An 18,838-nucleotide genomic window follows, 5' to 3' on the forward strand; every position below is an offset into this window, starting at 1 on the left:
CAGCTGCGCACACCCATTGGCCAGACCCAACCCGCCGCCTCCTCGCGATTGGACAACAGATCAATCCATGAAGAAACGCGGCGACTTGATAGGACGCGCTGTGCGGAGGGGCGGAGCCAGGGCAGAAGGCGCCGGAGGCCGCTGCCCACGTGTCCCGCGCTTGTCCTTGGGGCGGGCGCCGTGACCGGGACCCCCCCCCCCCCCCGCTGTGCCGGGGCCGCCATCCCCGGGGACCGTCCCACCCTCCTCCTGGTGCCACCAGGCAGTGCGGACCCCCGGCGGCAAAGCCAGGGGGAAGGAGAGCCAGGGAGTCTTCAACAGTTTATTAGAAAGATGCAGACATTAAAAAAATCCCCGCTGCTCTGAACAGAAATTGAGGTTTTTCAGCCCGGTTCGAAGCCCCCGCTTCCCCCCCACCTCCCCCCCGTGCAAACACGGTTTGGTCGAAACGTAGACTGACAAGCAACAACGGAGAGCGCTCGCAGCCAGACGGGAGGCGTGAAGCTCCGGGGCAGGGACGGGCCCCGCGGCCGAGACCCCCCCGGGGCAGCCCTGCAGCCACCCCAGCGGTGCCGCCAGGACAACGGCCTCGGGGCAGCTGGTTTGTTCCAGGTACAAACGTACAATTCGAGGCCGCCGAGGGGAAAACGCTTGTTTGCCGCTGGGTGTGACGTCAGGGTCCGGCTGCAATGACATCATCGGCCACGAGGCAAGGAGGGGCCGGGAGCTTTATTGCGAGTGAGCTATTGGGGGCCTACACCTCACCGGGGGGGTTGGAAGTCTGGAAAATGGTTCATGCAGAACGTTATTGCCTCTGGGGGCTGCACCCACCCCGCCCGGCACACACCGCCCATTGGACACGGACTGAAAATGGGGAAAGGGAGGCGGGATCTCCCTGGAGGGCTCTATCAACTCAGGAATTCTTATCGCGATTATGAAATGTGGTGATGAACAAGTTCTTTCCCCAAACCCTGAAGACATTTTCCTTACTCCAGATCTGGCATTTCTAGAGAGAAAGAGCAGAGTGTTACCCGGTGGGTTGGAGCCCCCAGCCCTGTCCAGGGTGAGGAAGGGACAAGAACATTCACTTACTTTCATCATCACTGTCTGGTGAGTCCTGGAAAGGAAAAGAAACACAAGCTGGAGCAGCCTGTGCAGCAGCCCCCCCGCCCTCCCCAATCAAAAGCTGCTCCCAAAGCCCAGCAGCAGCACTGGGGAGGGAGCTCCAGGTGCCACAGCCCCCTTGTGACCTGTGTCCCCACCCACAGGGGTGGGTGGCACCAGTGCCCCTGCCAGGGGACATCGGGTGTCACAGCTTGGGGCAGTTCAGCCTCTTGAGGGAACACGAGTCTGACCTCGGCGCTGAGCCCCGTGCGTCTCTGTGACAAACCGAGCACTTACATCATCTGCCCCGTCTACTTCTGGCAAGTCTACATCGTCGTCACCACCCATGTTGTTCATCATCTGCTCCAGAGACACAAGAAACACGTCAGAGAGTGAAGCCAATGAGTTGGGCACCATAAAAGCCTAAAAATAGCTTAAAACCTAAACCCAACCAACCGGCAGAGCCAGGGGAGCGCCCGGAGGAGGGGAGGGAACCCCCCCCTGCAGCTGCTGGTCCCCACCTGCCCTCAGCCCAGGGGAACCCAAACCACTTCTCGCACCTCGGAAAAGCGATCAAAGTTGGACATGTCCTCATCTGAATCGTCCTCCCAGTCTTTCCAGTTGTTGAAGTCCACGCTGAGCCAGTTGAGCTGCACATGGACACGAGGAGGTATTTAAAGACAAGCAAAGTAACGAGCTGTTACTGCTCAGCAAAGAAGGCTAACAAGAACTGCCCTTCTGCTCAAAAGCCTGGTAAGTGACCCATTAATTGCTATGTAATCTAAATATGACCCAAACACTGAACCAGGTGAGAATCCAGGGAGGCACCAGGCAGCCCTGCCCAGACCCACCTTCGCCCGCTCTTTTGTTAACCGTGGCCACGCCTGCCCCGATTCGCCTTTTCGTAAACAGCAGAGGATGGATCTGTCTGTTCTTTTATGCTTTGACTCCTGGAAAAGAGCAAACACCCGTCAGAGTAACCACCACGAGCCCCACCAGCAGCTGCTGCCAAGAGACTATTTGGTCCCAAGCACCAAGTGGTTCTTTGTCCTGACAAACAGGGCCCAGAGCCACTTCCATGGCCACGAGGGGCCAAGGAACAACCTGCCCAAGAGACTCGGAGCAGCCCAAGGAACTGGCGGTGGATTTCAGGACACAGCACCAAGAACACAGCAAGGAGAGCAGAGAGGATACTCACATTTGGATCAATATTATTAAAAAGGTCGATTTCGTTTAAATGTTTAAAGTTATCACTTCCTCCAAGACAACTGTGGAGAGAAAAGTGTTTATGTTTAGCAGGAAAGGTCTTAAGAGCACATACATCATTAACATAACTTGCTGCTTTTAAGAAAAACATCCCCTGACGCCCCTCAGGGTAGCCCTGGGGGATACCCCCACCTCCCCCAGCCCCACGGGACTCACCTGAACGACAGTTTGGATTTTTCAAAATTTACATGAACATCTTTACTGTCCTCAACGCAGAACTCGACGAAGACGTAGTCCCTGCGGTCGTACCACTTGGCGGAGGCGGGGCTGGGCTGCCTGCGGGGACAGCTACCATCACACCAGGCTGGGAACCTCCCCCCAGCCTGAAAACTCAGCTCACCTCCCACTGCAACGACCACAAGGGCTTTTCTTACACTTCTACTTGATTTTTTTTTTTTAATTGCATTTAGAAAAGTTCAACTAAAAGATTTCCTCCTGTCCTCAAAAGCTACATGACCAGCTTTTTAACTATCTGTAAAAGGTGTTCAAGGCTGAAAAAGGATGTGAAGAATAAAGGGACACAACACATTCGCTGTGTGACACCCCCAAAAGCTGGTGCTCCTCAAGAAGCCACCAAGACTTGAGAGACTGAGATGAGCCTGACAGCACAACAGTCATGACCAACTTCCCAAGATGAGCTGCTACAGACCATGGCTACACCCCAGCTGTGTCCCCTGGAGAGGTGACATCAAGCATGACCATGACCACTCCTCAGCCACTTTCTTGCACACTGATGGTACCAAAAAACAGAGCATCAGGGAGCTCCGTTGGCAGCAGGACCTGCTGCCAGCCAAGGCGGGAGCGCTGGAGGCAACCTCCTCCCATCCAGGCTCCCACTCCTCTGCCTTCCCAACCACCACCAGGAACCACAGCCCCACAGGGCACCAGGAGACACCAAGGAGCTTGACCAGCCCTCAGACATGGGCAGTTCTGTGGTGAGCTCAGCTGCCAAGGCTGGTGGGAGCGGCTCGGCCCGGCTGCCCAGCACCTCCAGCTCTCCTGGCAGCTCCGGCCCAGCCTGCGGCACGTCTGCATTCCAGGAGGAAGGCAAGAGCTGCCCAGTGCCAGCAGCTGCTGCCAAAGCACAGGAGCCCCCGTGGTCTCCTGGTGCTTCCCGAGCTGCCAGATCAATGCCGGGGTTTCAGCCCCAGACTGACTGGGTGAGGTGCTGCAGGACATTGTCACCACTGCCTGCAGAGAGCTGAAGCACATGAGGACACAACAAACACCGATGTCCCTCTCCGCAGGTGACAGTGGCTCCCACTGCACCCCTGGAGTGGATGTTTGCCCTCTGAGCTGCCCTCGGAGCAGCTCAGCATGACAGAAGAGTCATTACCTTCTCAGAGCTGTCACTATGGTGACCAGAACTCACTTCCATCAACTGATTCAATCCTTGTCATGGAATGGCATCAGGGAACTCCCCAGCTCCCTCCTGTCCCGGACCCCAGCTCCCTCCTGTCCCTGTCCCTGCAGGACAAGTGGTGCCAGGGCTGGGCCTCCTGCCTCCATGTTCTCTAAATGGCTGTGGGAGCCCCAGATCAGGGCCCATAATGGAGCATTTAACTGAGAGGGGAAACCCCAAGTGATTCCCAAACACAACCTTCAGTTTCCAGTGCAGTCCTGTCCCTTTGGGAGAATCCCTCTCACTTTCTCTTCAGCAGCATTTTTAGGACATGCCACGGCATCTCCTCAATCAGATAATGTACCACAGCACAGGAACAATTTCCTTGCAATGGTATTTTTAATTCCTAATTTGACACAGGTTTCCTCTTCTAACAGGGAATAAAAGACTCCCAGAGGAAAAAAGAGGATGAGAATGATCGGCTCTGCTCCCTCTGTGTCTGGGCATGGTGCAGCAGCCACTGCAAGGATGAGTTCCCACCATGTGGGACTGGGAACATCCCTCCAAGGCTCCAGCGACCACAGCGCGCCTGCTCAGGGGTGCAGGGGCTCCTGCTCAGCAATACCAATGCTCCACAAACATTCCCAATGTCCATGGCAGTGTCTCTAGCCTCCCCAGGGAGCTGCACAAATTCCTCAGCCCTGTAGCTTCGGTTTGGCTGTGACCTCGGTATCTCTGCCAAGATCTGGGGTTATGAGGCACCAACAGCACAAACAAACCTCATGGAGCGTCCTGGAGCTGAAGGACACTCATGTGTCCAAGCACAGAGATGAATGGAAGGAAAAATCTACGAGAACAGAACCTCTTTCTGGCACTAACCACATGTTGTCTCCCCACATATTCAGAACTTACAACCCCAAACTCAGCCACTGTAATTAAAGCTGCTCTGGAGCTGCCTCTGGTTCTGTTTATCTGTTGTTCAAATCTCTCCTCCTCCCAGATGGGGACAGGAACCTTCCCTCGGCCGTCCCTGAACCGCTTCCGTCAGGACTTACTGTTCAAACCAGTATGTCAGGACACACTGGTGCCCAAGCCAGGGGTGACAGGGAAGTGGCAGCTCATTTGTGTTCCTGCCCACATGGAGATTCCTTGGAGACAACCGCTCTGGCAAAGCCAATGGCGGAGCACGCACGTGCTCCCGGCGCTCGGGAGACGGTTCCCAACACCCACACAGCGTTTTCTGTTCTCTCCCAGGCTCTGGGAAGCGCTGCCAGAGCTCCTGAGCACAGACACTTGTTGCTCTTCCTCACCCAAACTAACCCCAGGGCCTTTGGCCAGTGGAAACAGCCTGAGCTGCTGCTTCAGCTCTGCACCCTCCCCGTGTCCCAGCAGGATTTGTTTTTCTTTGAGACAGAGAAGTTAACTCCCAGGTGCTGTGTCCTGCCCAGCCATAAGCCACAACAGAGCACCCAGGGACAGGTCACCCGTGTGCCCCTCGGCAGGATTTCTCCCATCAGATCCACACCTGCTGCCACGCATGTGTCCCCGGAAGCAGACTCAGTCACTCCGTGTCCAGATCTCACTGCTCCTCCAGTCACCACAGCCAGGGCAGCCGCATCTACAACAGCTTCTAGAAGCTTCAGGGCAGCAGCTTCCCAAGGTGCAGGTTCAGTTTCCCCCAGAGCCCCTGCACAGCCCGGCCAGTCCCCCAGCTCTGGAGCCACCGTCCCAGAGCGTGTTCCCAGTCCCAGGCTCAGCCGCAGCTTCTGACCCAGGGCTGCACCTTGGGCCTCCAAACCCGTCCTGCTTCCCCGGGAGCTGGGCTTCCCTTCCTCCACAGCATCCTGACAGTTCCTATGGACTGAGGACGCTGCAGAAGTCATCTGCCAAGCAAGACTTTTGCCCCCAGATGGCAGGAAGGAATTTGGTCTATAGAATTAGTTTTACTTTCAACTATAAGCCCCCAAAAGGCCGTTCTATTTTTTTTTAATTAAGCTAGTTTCAGACTGCAGATAGCTCTAAGTGGGATGAAGCAGAGCAGTAGTTTCAAGATGATGTATCCTACAGATATCAAGTGAAGAACTCTGACTTTATGTCATCCCCCATTTTTGGTTGTTCCGAGGCAGCCACCCCCCAGCCCGGGGTTTCCAAATGCCACGGGGTGGGGGAGGAAACGCAGCCGGTCCCACCGGCTGTTCACCGAGCCCTAACGCTTCCATTGAATCGTATTGATTGGAAAAGACCTTGAAAATCATCAAAACCAGCCAGGTTTCCTCAGCTCCCGCGGCAGACCAAACTCGCATGAGGAAAACCTGAGCCAGGAGCTGTCACCTACAGCCGCCTGCGCCGCACACGTGGAAACCCGGACCGGGGGGGCCGCTGCCCCCGGCGTTTGCCCCCAGACCCAGAATTTGCTCTCAATCCCCGCCGCCCCCACCCCCCCCGCTGTGAGGTTCGGCTCCTCTCTGCATTGCTGGGTACGAGCAGCACACGCCGGTTTTGGGTCACCGAAGCAGCCTCAAAAGAATTAAAAGTGAAACCAGCTAATTAGGGCTCCCCAGCGCGGCGCGAGCCCCGCCGCTACGCTCCGGGGCGCCGGTTCCTGCTCCGAGCGCTCGGCCCCTCTCCCCCTCCCACAGCCGCTCCCCGCAGGATGGGAACACGGCTGGACTTCCCAGAGGATCCTCCACACGCTTCATGGAGAAGCCTGTTCACTCCTACAGGCGGTTGGATTTGTTACTTACCGGGAATTTTCTGCAGTTTTCTGCCGTTCAAAGCCCCCCAGCAACGCTCAATACCCCCGTGTCGGGCAGCCCCGCCAGCCCGTCCCAGGAAGGTCCCCGGAATGGCCGCCCCGCCCCAGCCCCATTCATTTCGCACGCCCCGGAGATGCGCGCCCTGATCGCGACAAACCGGGGCAGAACGGGCGGGCTGGAGCCCCCGAAGCACCGGGACAGGCCCCGCCGGGGCGAACAGCCGAGCGAGCTGAGCTACCCCGGCCCAGCCAAGGTCACCACGCGGCCAGGCGCCGGCGGGAGCCCGCGCCGCGCTCCACCTCCCCTCACCCTGCCTCCCGCCGCCGCGGAGACGCGTCCGCCCGTGGCCCGGGCCTGGCCAGGCCGCGCCGCGCGCCCCGGCCGCTCCCCATTCCCGGGCCTCACATGGCGAACGGCGGCGGCTCCGGCTGGCGCTGCTGGAGACGGGGCCCGGCTGCGGGAGGGGCGGGGGCGGCTCTGGGCGGCGGCGGCGCTGGGCAGGGCCGTGGCTCCGGCGGCGGCGGCGGCAGCTCGGGGCGGCCTCGTCCCACAATGCCCCGCGCGCGGCAGCGGCGGCGCCCAGCGCTGGTGACGCAGCAAAATACCCGCCGCGCGCCGCCGCCGCTGCGCGTGCGCGGCCCCGCCCCCACCCCGCGCGCGCCCGCTCCCTCCTCCCTTCTAGCAGCTTCTCGCCGCGCAGGCGCGTTGCGGCGGGGCCGCCCGTTGCCATGGCGACGGGGCCAGGGCCCCCCGGGCGGCCGCACCACGCGGGGGACGCTCCTCACGCCCCGGCGGGCCCGGACCGGGGCTCGTCCTCGCCCCGGCTCCATCCCCGCAGCTGCTCCCAGCTGGGCCCCGCCCCCGCTGGCAGAAGACAGTGCGGGGGAACGGAGCACGGAACGGGGCACAGCGCGGCCCGCCCCGGAGCGGCCCCTGAATTCCACCCCTGGGGGCTGGAAGCCGCTCTGGAATCCCACCGCAGCTCCGGACTCTCCGGTTTCTTAATTAAAACTGTCCAACGCCACTGCATGAGACTCAAGCTCTGCCCGGCCCTGCACAGGGGCTGCCGGCGGCATTACCCATTGTTCCCCCTCAGGCTCTGCTGCCACTTCGGAGACGCTGACAGGGCTCGGGGCCAAGGCCCCTGGGACAGGAAGGAAAGGAGGGAACGGACAGGTGCTGTTCCGCCGGGACAGGACAGGACAGGGTATCGGGGCTGGGATCTTCCCGGGAGGAAGGCTCCACCCTGGGGTCTCGGCTGCCAGAAAGGGGAGGGTGGCAGAGCTCACACGCAGCAGCGTTTCACCAACAATAAGCCACAACTTTTATTAATTGATAGAAATAGTACAAATCTTAAATTTAGTTGGATTTTACTCTTCTCTCAAACACCAAAAAGAGCTCCTCCCTCTGGCTACATCGTCAACTCCTGTGGAGAGAGGAGAGGTGTGAGGAGCCCGGCAGCCCAGCCCCCTGCCCGCCCCCATCGCCCCCTGCCCGCCCCCATCGCTCACCATTATGGCGTTTACGATGTCGTTGCTGTTGTTCTTCAGGGCACGCACGGCCTTGGCTCGCGACACGTTCGCCTGGGACATCACCAGCTCGATGTCTTTGACCTCGACGCCAGTTTCGTCAACCTGAAAGAGACAGAGCCTGGGATTCACCCCTGAGCCCCACATGGTTTGCTCCATGCCCAGCAGAAGAAAAATGGATTGTCTGGATTGGGGCAGCCTCAGAACAGCCAGACAAGCAGGGAAGCAAGTCCAGGCACCGTCCAGCCCTGGGGACAGTCCCCTGCCAGGGTCCAGGACCAGATCCCTCAGGGGAAGGGCCCCATGCTCTCCCTTTACCATCACAGCAAAGACGTGGATGAGGGACAGAAAACCATGGACCCGCAGGGAAGTGCACAGCCCTGCAGGGCTGGGCCAGCTGTACCTCCTCTTCCTCGCTCTCCTCCTGCACGGTGGGGGTCTGTGTGTTTTCCTGGATGTTTGACACCGCCTCTCCTTGCACTTTGAACTTCTCGGCAGCTGCCAGCTGGGCCTGCTGGGACAGGTCTTCGATCTGGAGGAGGGAAGAGGCGTGAGTGAGGGCCCTGGGCAGAGTGGGATGTTGGCAGGTCTGGCAGCTCTGCCCCACACCCCACCAGGAAGCCAGCCCATGGCAGGGGGCACATGGGGGGCACAGAGAAGCCGCAGCCAAGCGGCTGCCAGACATGCTCCCCACCCACCTTCGCCTCCCCAAAGACGATGTAGGTGTCTGATGCAGGGCTCTTGTACACGTCTGGCTTTGTGATGACAAAGAGGATGTTCTTGGATTTCCGGATGGTGACTCTGGTCACTCCTGTCACCTGGCGAAGGCCCAGTTTGGACATTGCCTGAAAAACAGGAGCAGAAGATGAGGGAGAGTCACCGAGTCTGTGTAAAGCTGCATCCACTCAGCTGCTCCCCAGAGACCGGGCTCCACAACCCTGCTCATGCACATGGAAATGTGCCTTTTGCTGCTCCAAGAGCTGCTCCTGGGCTTTAGCCTGACATGGAGCTGGGAGGGAACTCCCTGTTGCCAGGGCGGCCAAGATCCACAGCAGGACCCCAAGTCCCTCCAGAGGGATTTTGCTGATGAAGGGGCATAAAGGCGCTCACACCTCCCTCAGCTCCCACTGCCGCCCTGAGCGGGGCTCACAGGGTGACGCCCCCAGGGCTGCCACCATCCCACCTCACCTTCCGCGCTTTCTTTTCGCTCCGGCTCTGTTTTGCTTTGCTGACAGGTTCTTCATCTATTTCAGCTGCTGCTGCAAGCTGCAAAGAGAGGAAGCAAGAGGGAGCCGTGAGAATCCTGAGGCACCAGCAGACAGCACCAGCAGGGATCCTGCTCTGCCCTACCTGTGCCTGCTGTGTCGCGGCCTGTGTGGAGTCCTGCTCTTCAAGCTCTGGTACGGATTCATCGCTGTCAGACTCTGTTCCGGACCCTACAGAAACACACAGGTCAGTGTCCCAGCTCAGGGAGCCCATGGGACATGGCAGGTGACAGACCCACGCTGCGTTGGTGCTGTCTCGGCTGCGGGGACCGATGTGGCTCCAGTCCAGCAGCTTCTAACTCTGCCACCCCTGTCACCACCAGCATCGAGTGGCACAGGAGCCTCTTCCGAGCACTCGGGAGCAGCCCAGCGCTCCCCCTGCTGCCCCTGAACATGACACAAAACCCAGACTCAGTTCACCGAGGCCTCCTGGGGAGGTAATGATTAGCGATTGCTGTGAAACCCCCCCGAGGGAACGGTGTCCTCAGACACTCTGGCCTCTACCAGGGCCTGGGGCTGCTGGAGCTGGGGGGGCTGCCAGCTCCTAGAGTGCCATGACCAGCTCGTGAACCACAGCACAGCCGTGTCCCACCACTGGAGTGAAGGAAGCAGAGCCAGGTGTCTCCAGACCAGGAGCCCAGAGAGTGACCCAACGCCCTCCCATGCAGCAACTACCTGGATTCAGTCCCATTTCTGGCCCTGGAAGGGGCCTCTTGCCCTCGGCCACACACGGAGCCCTTGGCAAAGCTCCGCGGGCTGCCACTAGGCCGTGGGGACATGGCTGTGTTGTCCCCAGCACTGGCAGCGGACGGGGACACCTCCCGCCGTGCAAAGCCAGCCCAGCCCAGCTGCCACCCCGCGCCACAAGCCACACTGTGCTCCGTGCCCAAGAACACGCGTTAGTGACACCGGGGTGCTGGCACCGGGCCATGCCGAGCCCCGACCTGCCCCATCTGTGCCCACGGGGCATCTCCCCGGCTGCTTGGGCAGGATGGGCTCTGGCACAGCTCAGGCCTGGGCCCACTGCGGCGCCACCCGGCACAGCCTGACCCGCCGGGCGGCGTGCAGGCAGCCAGGGCCCCTCCGTGGGTTAGTATCTGGTGGGCAGCCAGTGACACTCCATGCACACGGCAAACCGAGGCAGCAAATACCCTTGTCATTCCTCAGGACACGCGGCTTAGCCGGAGCAGGGGCCTCGGAGGGGGCCACGGCTGCTCGGGGAGAGAGGTCCACCAGGATGGGCTGCGCCGGCGGCTCGGCAGTGGGCAGCTCAGGGGGGATCAGAGGTGGCAGCTCGTCGTCCTCCACGGCAGCGTTGGCAGGCACTGGGGCCTTTGAGGGGGGCTTGGAAGGGGGGCGGGGGGCCAGCTTGGCAGCCTTGCTGGGTGGTGGCTGCTTCTTGGAAGGGGGAGCACTGGGAGCAGCAGAGGCAGGGGGTGGGGGGGCACCCCCTGGGGCTTCTGGCTTTGGGGGAGCAGGGGCAGCTCGATCAGCCGGTGGCTTTGGGGGGCCACTGGGAACCCCTGGGGCTGGGACAGGAGCCTGTGCACTGGGTGCTGGAGCTGCAGGGGGGCTTCTGGGAGCTGCTTTGGCTGCTGGGGGAGCAGCTGCAGCTGCAGGAGCCGCGGGAGCTGGTGGAGCTGCAGGAGGGCTCTTGGGAGGTGGCCTCGTCGCAGCGGGGGCAGCCAGAGCCAGCGGAGCCACCGATGCAGCAGCGACCGGGTTGCCCTTCGCTGGCTTTTTGGCTGCAGGGGGGACGGCTGCACCGGGGGGGGGCGGGGCTTGGGGGGGCAGCACCGCGGCTCTTGGGAGCGGCTTCGGCGGCTGGGGGGGCAGCCAGAGCTGGTGCAGCAGGAGTGGGAGCAGACGGGGCAGTGACCGGAGTCGTGGGAGCCAGTTTGGCTGCAGGAGCAGCTGGAGCTGGTGGAGCTGCCACCGCTGGTGTGACAGGGGCTGAGGAGCCAGAGCCAGGGCTCACAGGAGGTGGTTTGGCCACAGGAGAGGTGGCTGAAGCCACTGGAGCTGTCACGGCTGGTACGACAGGGGCAGCTGGGGCAGCGACTGGGCTCACAGGAGCTGCTTTAGCTGTGGCAGGAGCAGCTGGAGCTGCCACGGCTGGTGTGACAGGGGCTGAGGGGGCAGTGACAGGGCCCACGGGAGGTGGTTTGGCCACAGGAGGGGTAGCCGGAGCCACCAGAGCTGCCACGGCTGGTGCAGCACGGGCAGAGGGGCTCACAGGAGGTGATTTGGCTGCTGGAGCAGCTGGAGCTGCTGATGTGACAGGAGAAGATGGGGCAATAATGGGGCCCGTGGGAGGGGATTTGGCCACAGGAGGAGCAACCGGAGCTGCCACCATGGGTGTGACAGGCAGGGAGCTGGCAGGGGCCAAGGGGGCAGCAGGTGCCAGAGCTGCCAGCGGGGAGCTGGGACTCACTGGGGCTGCTCTGGCTACTGCTGGTGCCACACTGGGAGCTGCTGCTGTGGGTGGCACCTGGGCAGCTCCCAGAGAGGGTTTGGATGGGGCAGGAGTGACAGAAGCTGCCACAGTGCCAGGCACTGCCTGAGGGTCTGGGCTCCCGGGAGGGGTCCTGGCCACAGAGGGAGGGACTGGGCCACCTACAGCCACAGGGGCCACCGGGGCAGGGCCCATGGGACAGGTCTTGGCAACAGTAGCAGCTGGAAGGAGCTGGGAGATGGGAGCAGCAGAGGCCAGGTCCTGTGGAACAGCAGCAGGACTCCCAGGAGACATCCCAGTTGGCACTGGAGGGGCCAGGAGGGACAGGGCTTGGGGAGAGGCAGAAGCCAGTGGGGCGGAGGCAGGGCTGCCAGGAGACACCGGCACTGGTGATGCCAGGACAGGGCAGAGAGGGGCTGTGATGGGAAGAGGGGGAGAGCCTGGGCTTGGGGGACAACCTGCAGTCTTGGAAGGGGCAGCGGTAGCGGGCGGGAGAGCAGGGGCTGCCGCTGGGAGAAGGAAAGAGGTGGGTGGAAGAGCAGCTGTGGCTGCCCCAGGGCTGCAGGGAGCAGCAGGGGCTGCCCCAGGGGCAGGCAGTGGGGCTGGAGGAGCTGTCACCAGAGAGGGGAGAGGTGTAGGGGGAGAACCAAGGCTCAAGGTGGGGGAAAGGGGGGCCACTGGCCCTGTGGCCAGGAGCCCTGGAGACATGGGGCCAACAGGGCCAGGCCCTGGAGATCCTGGGGCTGCCAAACCAACTGGGGACTGTGGCGCTGGAGGAGGCAAAGTGGCAACTGGTACCTGCAGAGCTGGGGCAGGGAGCTGGGGGTGGACAGAGAACACAGGGATGGCCGCAGCTGGGACCACAGGGGGGGACAGGGGGCCCGGGGGGGCAGGAAGGGCCGAGGCAGTGCTGGGGGGCTCTGCTGGGAGAGCCTGGCCAGCTGGGCCTGGAGATGGAGCCAGAGGTGGGGAAGGAGCAGCAGGAAGAACAGCTAAAGGAAAGAAACAGAGTGAAGGGATCAGAGAGGGAGCATAGAGGGTGGGGGGCACCAGCCACCTCAGCCCTCCCAGTTCCCGGTGTAGACCGGGACCTTCATCTGCCTCTAGAAACTGGCTCCAGTTTTACAGTGGGGCAGGCGGCTGCTCCGGGATCAGCAGTGTGTGTGTCCCCCCAGCTCAGAGTAGCCGCAGCCAAACCCTGGCGGGGCCAGCACTGGAATGCCAGGAAGCAGCAGCCACGGGGCCTGGGCAGGCGTCGCTGCCTGGAAGGACAAGTCCACCCCCACGTGCAGCCATTCCTGGCGCAGCTGCTGAGGGCAGCCCCCTCCCTCCAGACCCACCCTCCCTCCAGGTGCCCTCAGGGACAGGGACGTGGCATGGGGACATGATGGGACCCCAAACGGTGGCTCCTGTGCCGTGACCTGTGCTCTCCCGTGCAAGCTGTTAGGGTTAATGGAACGGCAAACGCTGGTTAACACGGCACACGGGGTTAACCGAGGGTCCGAGTACCTGGCGCTGGGGCAGGAGCAGGGACAGCTCCAAGGGCAGCTGAGGCTGGACAAGCAAGAACAACAGTTTGTTAAGACAAGTCCTGCCGACCTCCAGGTCTGTCAGCACAGAACCTGGCTGTTCCCAATGCAATTCCCAACCTCAGCACTCTCAGGGAAGCTGGGCAGGGAAGGCAACACTGGCCTGACCAGTGCAACTGGCACTGCGGCCGGTCAGGAGAGCAGAACTGGCCCAGCCACGCGCCTGCCCTTGGAACTCCAGCTGATCCCAGAGGCAACACATCCCAGCACATCCCAGCATGTCCCAGCACGTCCACAGGGAGGACCGGCGAGGGCCAGGCAGCTCCAAGGAGGAATCACCACCAGGTCAGGCCGGTTCACCAGGCCCCTGACACATCAAGGGAGTGAGATCCAGGCCCACCCAGTCCCCAGTGACAGGAGCCCACAGGATGCTGCCAATACCCCATTTTCCCCGATCTGCCCCAAAATATGGGTGGTGGGACACCAGCATCAACCTGGAGCTGGGTGGCTGCCCAACAAGCACCAAATGTTGGTGTCTCGTGCCAAAACAATTCCTGCTCCGATAAACTTACTGGTGCCTCCAAAAGAAGCAACAACCCTGCCAGCAGCCAGGGAACAGCTCATCCCCCCTGCCCTGGGACCTCCACCAACACCTCACCAGCCCAAGTGAGTCAGTTCCTGCTATAACCACATTCCCAGTCCCTCCACTGACAAGCCAAGTTCCAAGGAATAAGGGGAACCAGCACCCCCGGCTCCCCCAACAGGTGGCTCTGCAGTGAGGGGACAAACACAACAGCCTCCACCTGCAACCCCCCACCCCGGAGGGCTTCCGAGCCCCCACAGCTGCTCCAGCCTCCACAGCTGCCCGTGTCAGTCCCCTGGGACCCCCCGTACTCGCTGGGGCCAGGGGAGCAGCTCCTGCAGCAGCCTTTGCTGCCCAGCACACGCGGCCCTCGCGCAGCTCGGGGGGCATGAGAGGCACGAGTTGCCACCCGAGACCCAGGGAAAAACTGTCCCGTGCTCCAGCACAGGAATCCCAGCCACACAGGGGTCCCAGACCCCTCCCTACGAGCCTACCCAGGCCTGTCTGAGCCGCCCCGAGTCCCGGTGCCAGCCCCGGACACCACGAGGCTGAAGCCGGAGCAGAAACGGCCCCGGGCCCCACACGCCGTTCCGAGCTGGAGTCATGGGTCATCTTCCCAGACCCGAGAGCTCCAAGCACAGGGAGATCGTTACCGTTTGCAAGGGATCATTAAAGCCTGCACGTGTCCCTGCCTGTCCCGGTCACGGCACTGCCGGGCCCCGACCCGGCTCAGCCCTTTCCCTCCTGCTGCTCCAAAACTCAAATCCGTAACGGGAACCGACAAGCAAGGCGGAAAGCGGGGCCGAGGTCCAGCTCTCCCGACAGTTCGGGACAAGGGGGGGTCACACCCCATGGAACCTCAATCCCGGTTCCTGCAGGGACAACCGGTGCGGTTTTGGGTGGGAAACCGCAGAACCAACACAGATTTCTGTGGCACGAAGAGACGGGACTCAGACCAGACCCCCCAGCCGCCCCCCGGGGTACGGCGGTGGGATCAGGCCTTCACGCCGCTACCGGGTCCCCGGTGCGAGGGACCTCCGGCCCGCCCAACCCCGGGGCGGCAACGCTCTCCTCTTTTCTCCTCTTTTCCCCTTCAACAGCCCCGAGACCGCGGGGACGGGCACTTCCCCCGCCAGCTCCGAACCCCCCGGCCTCACCTGTCTCAGCCTGCGGCTGCGGCAGCTCCTGCTCGGTGGCGGGGACGGTTTCTGTCGCTTCGCCGGGCATTTCTGAAGAAAAGCAGAACCCACCAGGCCGGGGCTCGCCAGGGCTCCGCACAGCCCCGACGGCGGCCCCCGCTCACTCGTCCGAAGCCACCTGTGCGTCCGCTGCCCCCTGACACCGGACGCCCCCGCCGGTACCGACGAGTCCGCGAAGGCGGCTGAGCCGCCCGGTTGGTACCGGACACCCCGGGCCAGGCGGCCCCGCTCCTCCCGAGGCTCCCGCCCGGCTACGGAGCTGCCCCCCCCGCCGGTGGCCGCACCGGGGCCTCAGCTGCCTCCCCCCGCTCCCTCAGCGGGCAGCCCCTTCCCGGTGGCGGGGCCGTCCCCGGCGCCCTGTCCGGCCCGACCGCGGCCACAGCGGCGGCCTCGGCCGCGCCCCCCGCCCTCCCTCCCGGCCCGCGAGCGGCGGGCAGCCCCGGCAGCGGCCCCGCGCCCCGGCGGCGGCGGATGGCGGCGGATGGCGGCGGCGGGACTCACTGTGCGGGGAGCAGGGCCCAAGATGGCGGGGGAAAAAGACCGAGCGGCTGCGGGTACAACTTCCGAGAAGACGAGCACTTCCGGGGCAGGGGTCAGCGCCGGCGGCCGCGCTCCCGCCGTTCCGGGCCCCGGCCGGTCCGGGCCCCCGCGCGCGGGGCGGAGATGCCGGGAACGTGGGGCCTGGCCCTGCTGTGGGAGGGTGCGGGAACCCTCCGGGAGCCTCCAGGGCCTCCCTGGGCAGAGATACGGGCGGATCAGCCCCCGACCCCTCCCGCCTCGGCGAGCCCCGGGGCGCAGACACGCGGGTGACAGAAACGTTTAATGGTTTTTGCGTTTACAAAAGTATAAAATGTGGGGGGCGGAGCAGGGGGGCGGCACGGCTCGGCCACCAGCCCTGCGGCTCCCTGCATCGAGGCACCGGGACCCCCGCGGCTGGCAGAGGTGCCAGTGGCAGCAACGGCCCCTCGGTGGCCCCCGCCGGCAGCGAGGCCTCAGAAGTCTCCCTGCAGGTCTGCCAAGAGGAGAAACGGGAAGTTTTACAGAAAAAGAGCGGTTCCTCAGGGCCGGGGGCTGCCCCCCGAGCCGGCTGCACCCCTGCCTGTCCTCACCGCTCCTCCGCAGCCGCTCTCCCCTCCGCGCACGCTCCATCTCCTCCACAAACTGCTCGAAGATCCGCACATAGGGTGCCAGGCTCGTCTTCTTGTAGTCTAGAGGATTTGGGAAGCTGAGCAGGAGCCGGCCGTGGGGACCCCCGGTGCCCAGCCTGGCCACACTCACCCCGCGCCCGGCGTTTGGGCTCCGTCTCCACGCCATCCTCCTGCTCCCCATCATCACCAGCCGTGTCCAGCTCGTGGCACAGGGAGCTGTGGGAGGTGGTGGGATGTGGTGGGGGCTGGTGGCACTGCTGAGGACCCCCGTGCCACCAGCCCTGCTCACATACCTGATGGTGGGGACAGCAAATGGGTCGAACTGGTCCAGCCTCTGCAAATCCAGGGGCACTGAAATGCGACCTGAGAGAGAGGAATGTCACCACTGGAGGTACCTGGCCTGGGGGTCCCTGAGGGTGCCACCCCCAGACCCACCTGTTTTTGGGTGGACGCTGAAGGGGCTTTTCAGCAGGTGCCCGAGCCCTTTGCTGACGTTGATGTCGAGGCGGGGGAAGCAGAACTGCAGCATGATCTCCCAGTCAGCGTAGCACGGCGCGCTCTTCCCAGCCCCTGGCGGCCGCTGTGGGCATGGGTGGGTCAGTGGGCTGCAGGGTGGGCTGCAGGGTGGGCAGCAGTGCCCGCCCCCGCCTGGGGCAGCTCCATGGCCACTCACCCGTGTCCGCTCCATCCGGCCCTTCAGAAGCTCCCAGCGCTGCACCGAGTCCCTCTTCCTGGGGAACTCACCCTGCAGCGGCTCCCGGTGCTGTGATGGGCGGTCAAGGCTGATCACGGGCACTGCCAACCCCACTCCTCCCCACAGACCCCCCTACTCCAGATCCAGCACAGGCATGAAGCTGCTTTGGGAAGGATATCCTCTGGGACAAGAGCTAGCACCTTCTCCCAGCTCTCTGGGCTGCCCAGGATGTCCTGGCCCACCAGTGCATACGCCTCAAAGTACTTCTCCACCACAGCAACCGAGCGCCTGCAGAGAGCAGGGGGGCTCAGCACCTCTGGCTGGCAGCAGTGGGGCTGGGCAGGGGGGTCCCACCCACCTGATGAAGGGGTGGATGGGCTCAGAGACGTTCACTTTCTTCACGGTCTCTGCTCCGCCCTGGGGACACAGCGGGGGTCAGGCTGGGGGGGCAGGCAGGGGACCCAGCCCCCCTTGCACCCACCTTCACCAGGGTCAGATACTCGACGGCCGCCGCCCGCAGCGCCGGGGACCAGCGGCGCACCGCGTCGTCGCACACCCAGCAGTGGACGCCCCTGCGGCCCGAGTACACCCACAGGCGATGCCTCATGCCCAGGTCCTCTGCAGGGGAACAGCAGCGTGTTGGGACCCACGGTGCACCCTTTGCTGCCCCCAGCCCTGCTCTGGGGCCTGGCTGTTGCTGCGGGGCAGAGCCTGGTCTGGAGGTGACCCCTGTGCACAGGGTCCCTGAGACCCTCACCCACAAGCGCGCGGTCGATGACATGGACAGCAATGGTCATCAGGGTCCAGCACTTGGAGCAGATCTCAGCTGAGCTGGGGCAGAGCGTGGTGGGTCAGACTCCTGCCCGTGCCCCCGCACCCCCTGGCCAGCCCCCCCATTCCAGCTGGTGCTGGGAACCCTCCCTGGGAACCTGCAGCACGTCCGGACGTCATCGTAGTCTGTCATATCAATGTCAAAGACCAGCTCCTTCTCCTGCGGCTGGAAGGCACCGAGGTGCACCGTGTTGTGCTGATTGGGCTGCAGGACAGAACGGGCTCAGCCCCGGCTGGGAACCCTCACTGCCAGCGGGGGTCCCGGGGGGTGCAGGGCTCACCCGGTGGGAATAGACGGCCCCGATGTCAATCTTGTAGGGGTTGATCTTCTGCAGCTCCCGCTCCAGCTCCTGGGGGCTGCCGAAGGACTGGAACCGCACGTACACATCGTCCCGCAGCGTGAAGGAGAATTCCCGCAGCTGGAAATAGTTCTTCACCACTGGGGGGGGAGGGCAGAGGTCGGGGGGAGGATGGGGTGGGAGGCCGACCCTGCCCCGAGGGCGCGGACCCCTTCTCGGTCCCCCCAACCCCACACTGCGGTCCCGGGCTCCCCCCTCACAGCCCCTCATGCCACGCTCCCCCGCCCCGGTCACGGCGCCGCCAGCCCCTTGCCCTCTGGACCCGGTACCGCTCCCCGCCGCTGCCCCCTCCGGTGCCGCCGCCCTCCCGCTCACCGCCGCCGTAGCCGAGCCAGCGGCCATAGACGCTGTGCGGGAAGAGCCGCCGGTAGAAGACCGGGAGCAGCTCCGGTAGCGCCGATGGCTCGAACGGCGCCATGGCGGGACGAGGCGGCGGGAAGTGGCGTGGCGGGACCCCGGGGGCCGCCGGGAGCCGTAGTCCGGCCCCGGGAGCCGGGACGGGGCCAGGCGTGGGTCGGGACACGGCGGGGTGCAAAGCACCGGTTGGGGCTGGGGGTGACCGCTTCACGGGAGTTCGGGGGTCCCGAGACGGCAGCGCAGGGGTGCGGGACCACCCCAAGCGCCGTCCCGCTACGGGTTGATCATTCCCCCATTACCGGACCCGACCCGGCCGCTGCCGGAGCGGAGCCCCGGGACGGGCAGGAGCCAGGCCGGTGTGGGCGGCCCGGGGGGTGTGGAACGGGAGAGCGGGGGGATGCGGCCAACCCCACAGACTGGT

At 63.5% G+C, this 18,838-nt stretch overlaps 3 protein-coding genes across 5 annotated transcripts; all 3 read right to left on the minus strand.

Annotated features, from left to right (window-relative positions):
* Nucleotides 1-714: 714 nt before the first annotated feature.
* On the minus strand, nt 715-7,107 carry PTGES3 (prostaglandin E synthase 3). 2 transcript variants are annotated; one of them, XM_051641480.1, is made up of 8 exons: nt 6,874-7,107; nt 2,527-2,646; nt 2,303-2,372; nt 1,956-2,054; nt 1,665-1,754; nt 1,402-1,464; nt 1,093-1,117; nt 715-1,006 (listed from the first exon to the last, which is right to left on the minus strand). In XM_051641480.1, coding segments are annotated over exons 1-8 (489 nt in total). In that variant the 5' UTR covers nt 6,876-7,107; the 3' UTR covers nt 715-986. The 2 variants fall into 2 exon arrangements, with proteins under 2 accessions (XP_051497440.1, XP_051497439.1); XM_051641479.1 differs by lacking the exon at nt 6,874-7,107 and adding an exon at nt 6,778-6,867.
* A 661-nt stretch (nt 7,108-7,768) lies between these two features.
* Nucleotides 7,769-15,629, minus strand: NACA (nascent polypeptide associated complex subunit alpha). Of its 2 annotated transcripts, XM_051641469.1 has the most exons (8): nt 15,530-15,629; nt 14,987-15,058; nt 9,348-9,433; nt 9,186-9,263; nt 8,696-8,842; nt 8,401-8,529; nt 7,980-8,102; nt 7,769-7,894 (listed from the first exon to the last, which is right to left on the minus strand). In XM_051641469.1, the coding sequence occupies exons 2-8, from the start codon at nt 15,054-15,056 to the stop codon at nt 7,880-7,882; spliced, it is 648 nt and encodes a 215-aa protein (XP_051497429.1). In that variant the 5' UTR covers nt 15,057-15,058; nt 15,530-15,629; the 3' UTR covers nt 7,769-7,879. The 2 variants fall into 2 exon arrangements, with proteins under 2 accessions (XP_051497429.1, XP_051497428.1); XM_051641468.1 differs by lacking the exons at nt 7,769-7,894; nt 7,980-8,102; nt 8,401-8,529; ... (1 more) ...; nt 9,186-9,263; nt 9,348-9,433 and adding exons at nt 10,654-12,709; nt 13,227-13,271.
* Nucleotides 15,630-15,835: 206 nt separating this feature from the next.
* PRIM1 (DNA primase subunit 1) lies at nt 15,836-18,830 on the minus strand. Its single transcript, XM_051641497.1, has 13 exons — nt 18,376-18,830; nt 17,983-18,140; nt 17,800-17,906; nt 17,628-17,701; nt 17,352-17,488; nt 17,229-17,287; nt 17,048-17,158; nt 16,850-16,940; nt 16,612-16,756; nt 16,470-16,539; nt 16,307-16,392; nt 16,138-16,236; nt 15,836-16,040 (listed from the first exon to the last, which is right to left on the minus strand). Exons 1-13 carry the CDS (start codon nt 18,476-18,478, stop codon nt 16,021-16,023), a joined length of 1,260 nt encoding a protein of 419 aa, XP_051497457.1. The 5' UTR covers nt 18,479-18,830; the 3' UTR covers nt 15,836-16,020.
* Nucleotides 18,831-18,838: the final 8 nt, after the last annotated feature.

This window comes from Apus apus, chromosome 28 (assembly GCF_020740795.1).
Source record: "Apus apus isolate bApuApu2 chromosome 28, bApuApu2.pri.cur, whole genome shotgun sequence".
Classification (NCBI taxonomy): Eukaryota; Metazoa; Chordata; class Aves; order Apodiformes; family Apodidae; genus Apus; species Apus apus.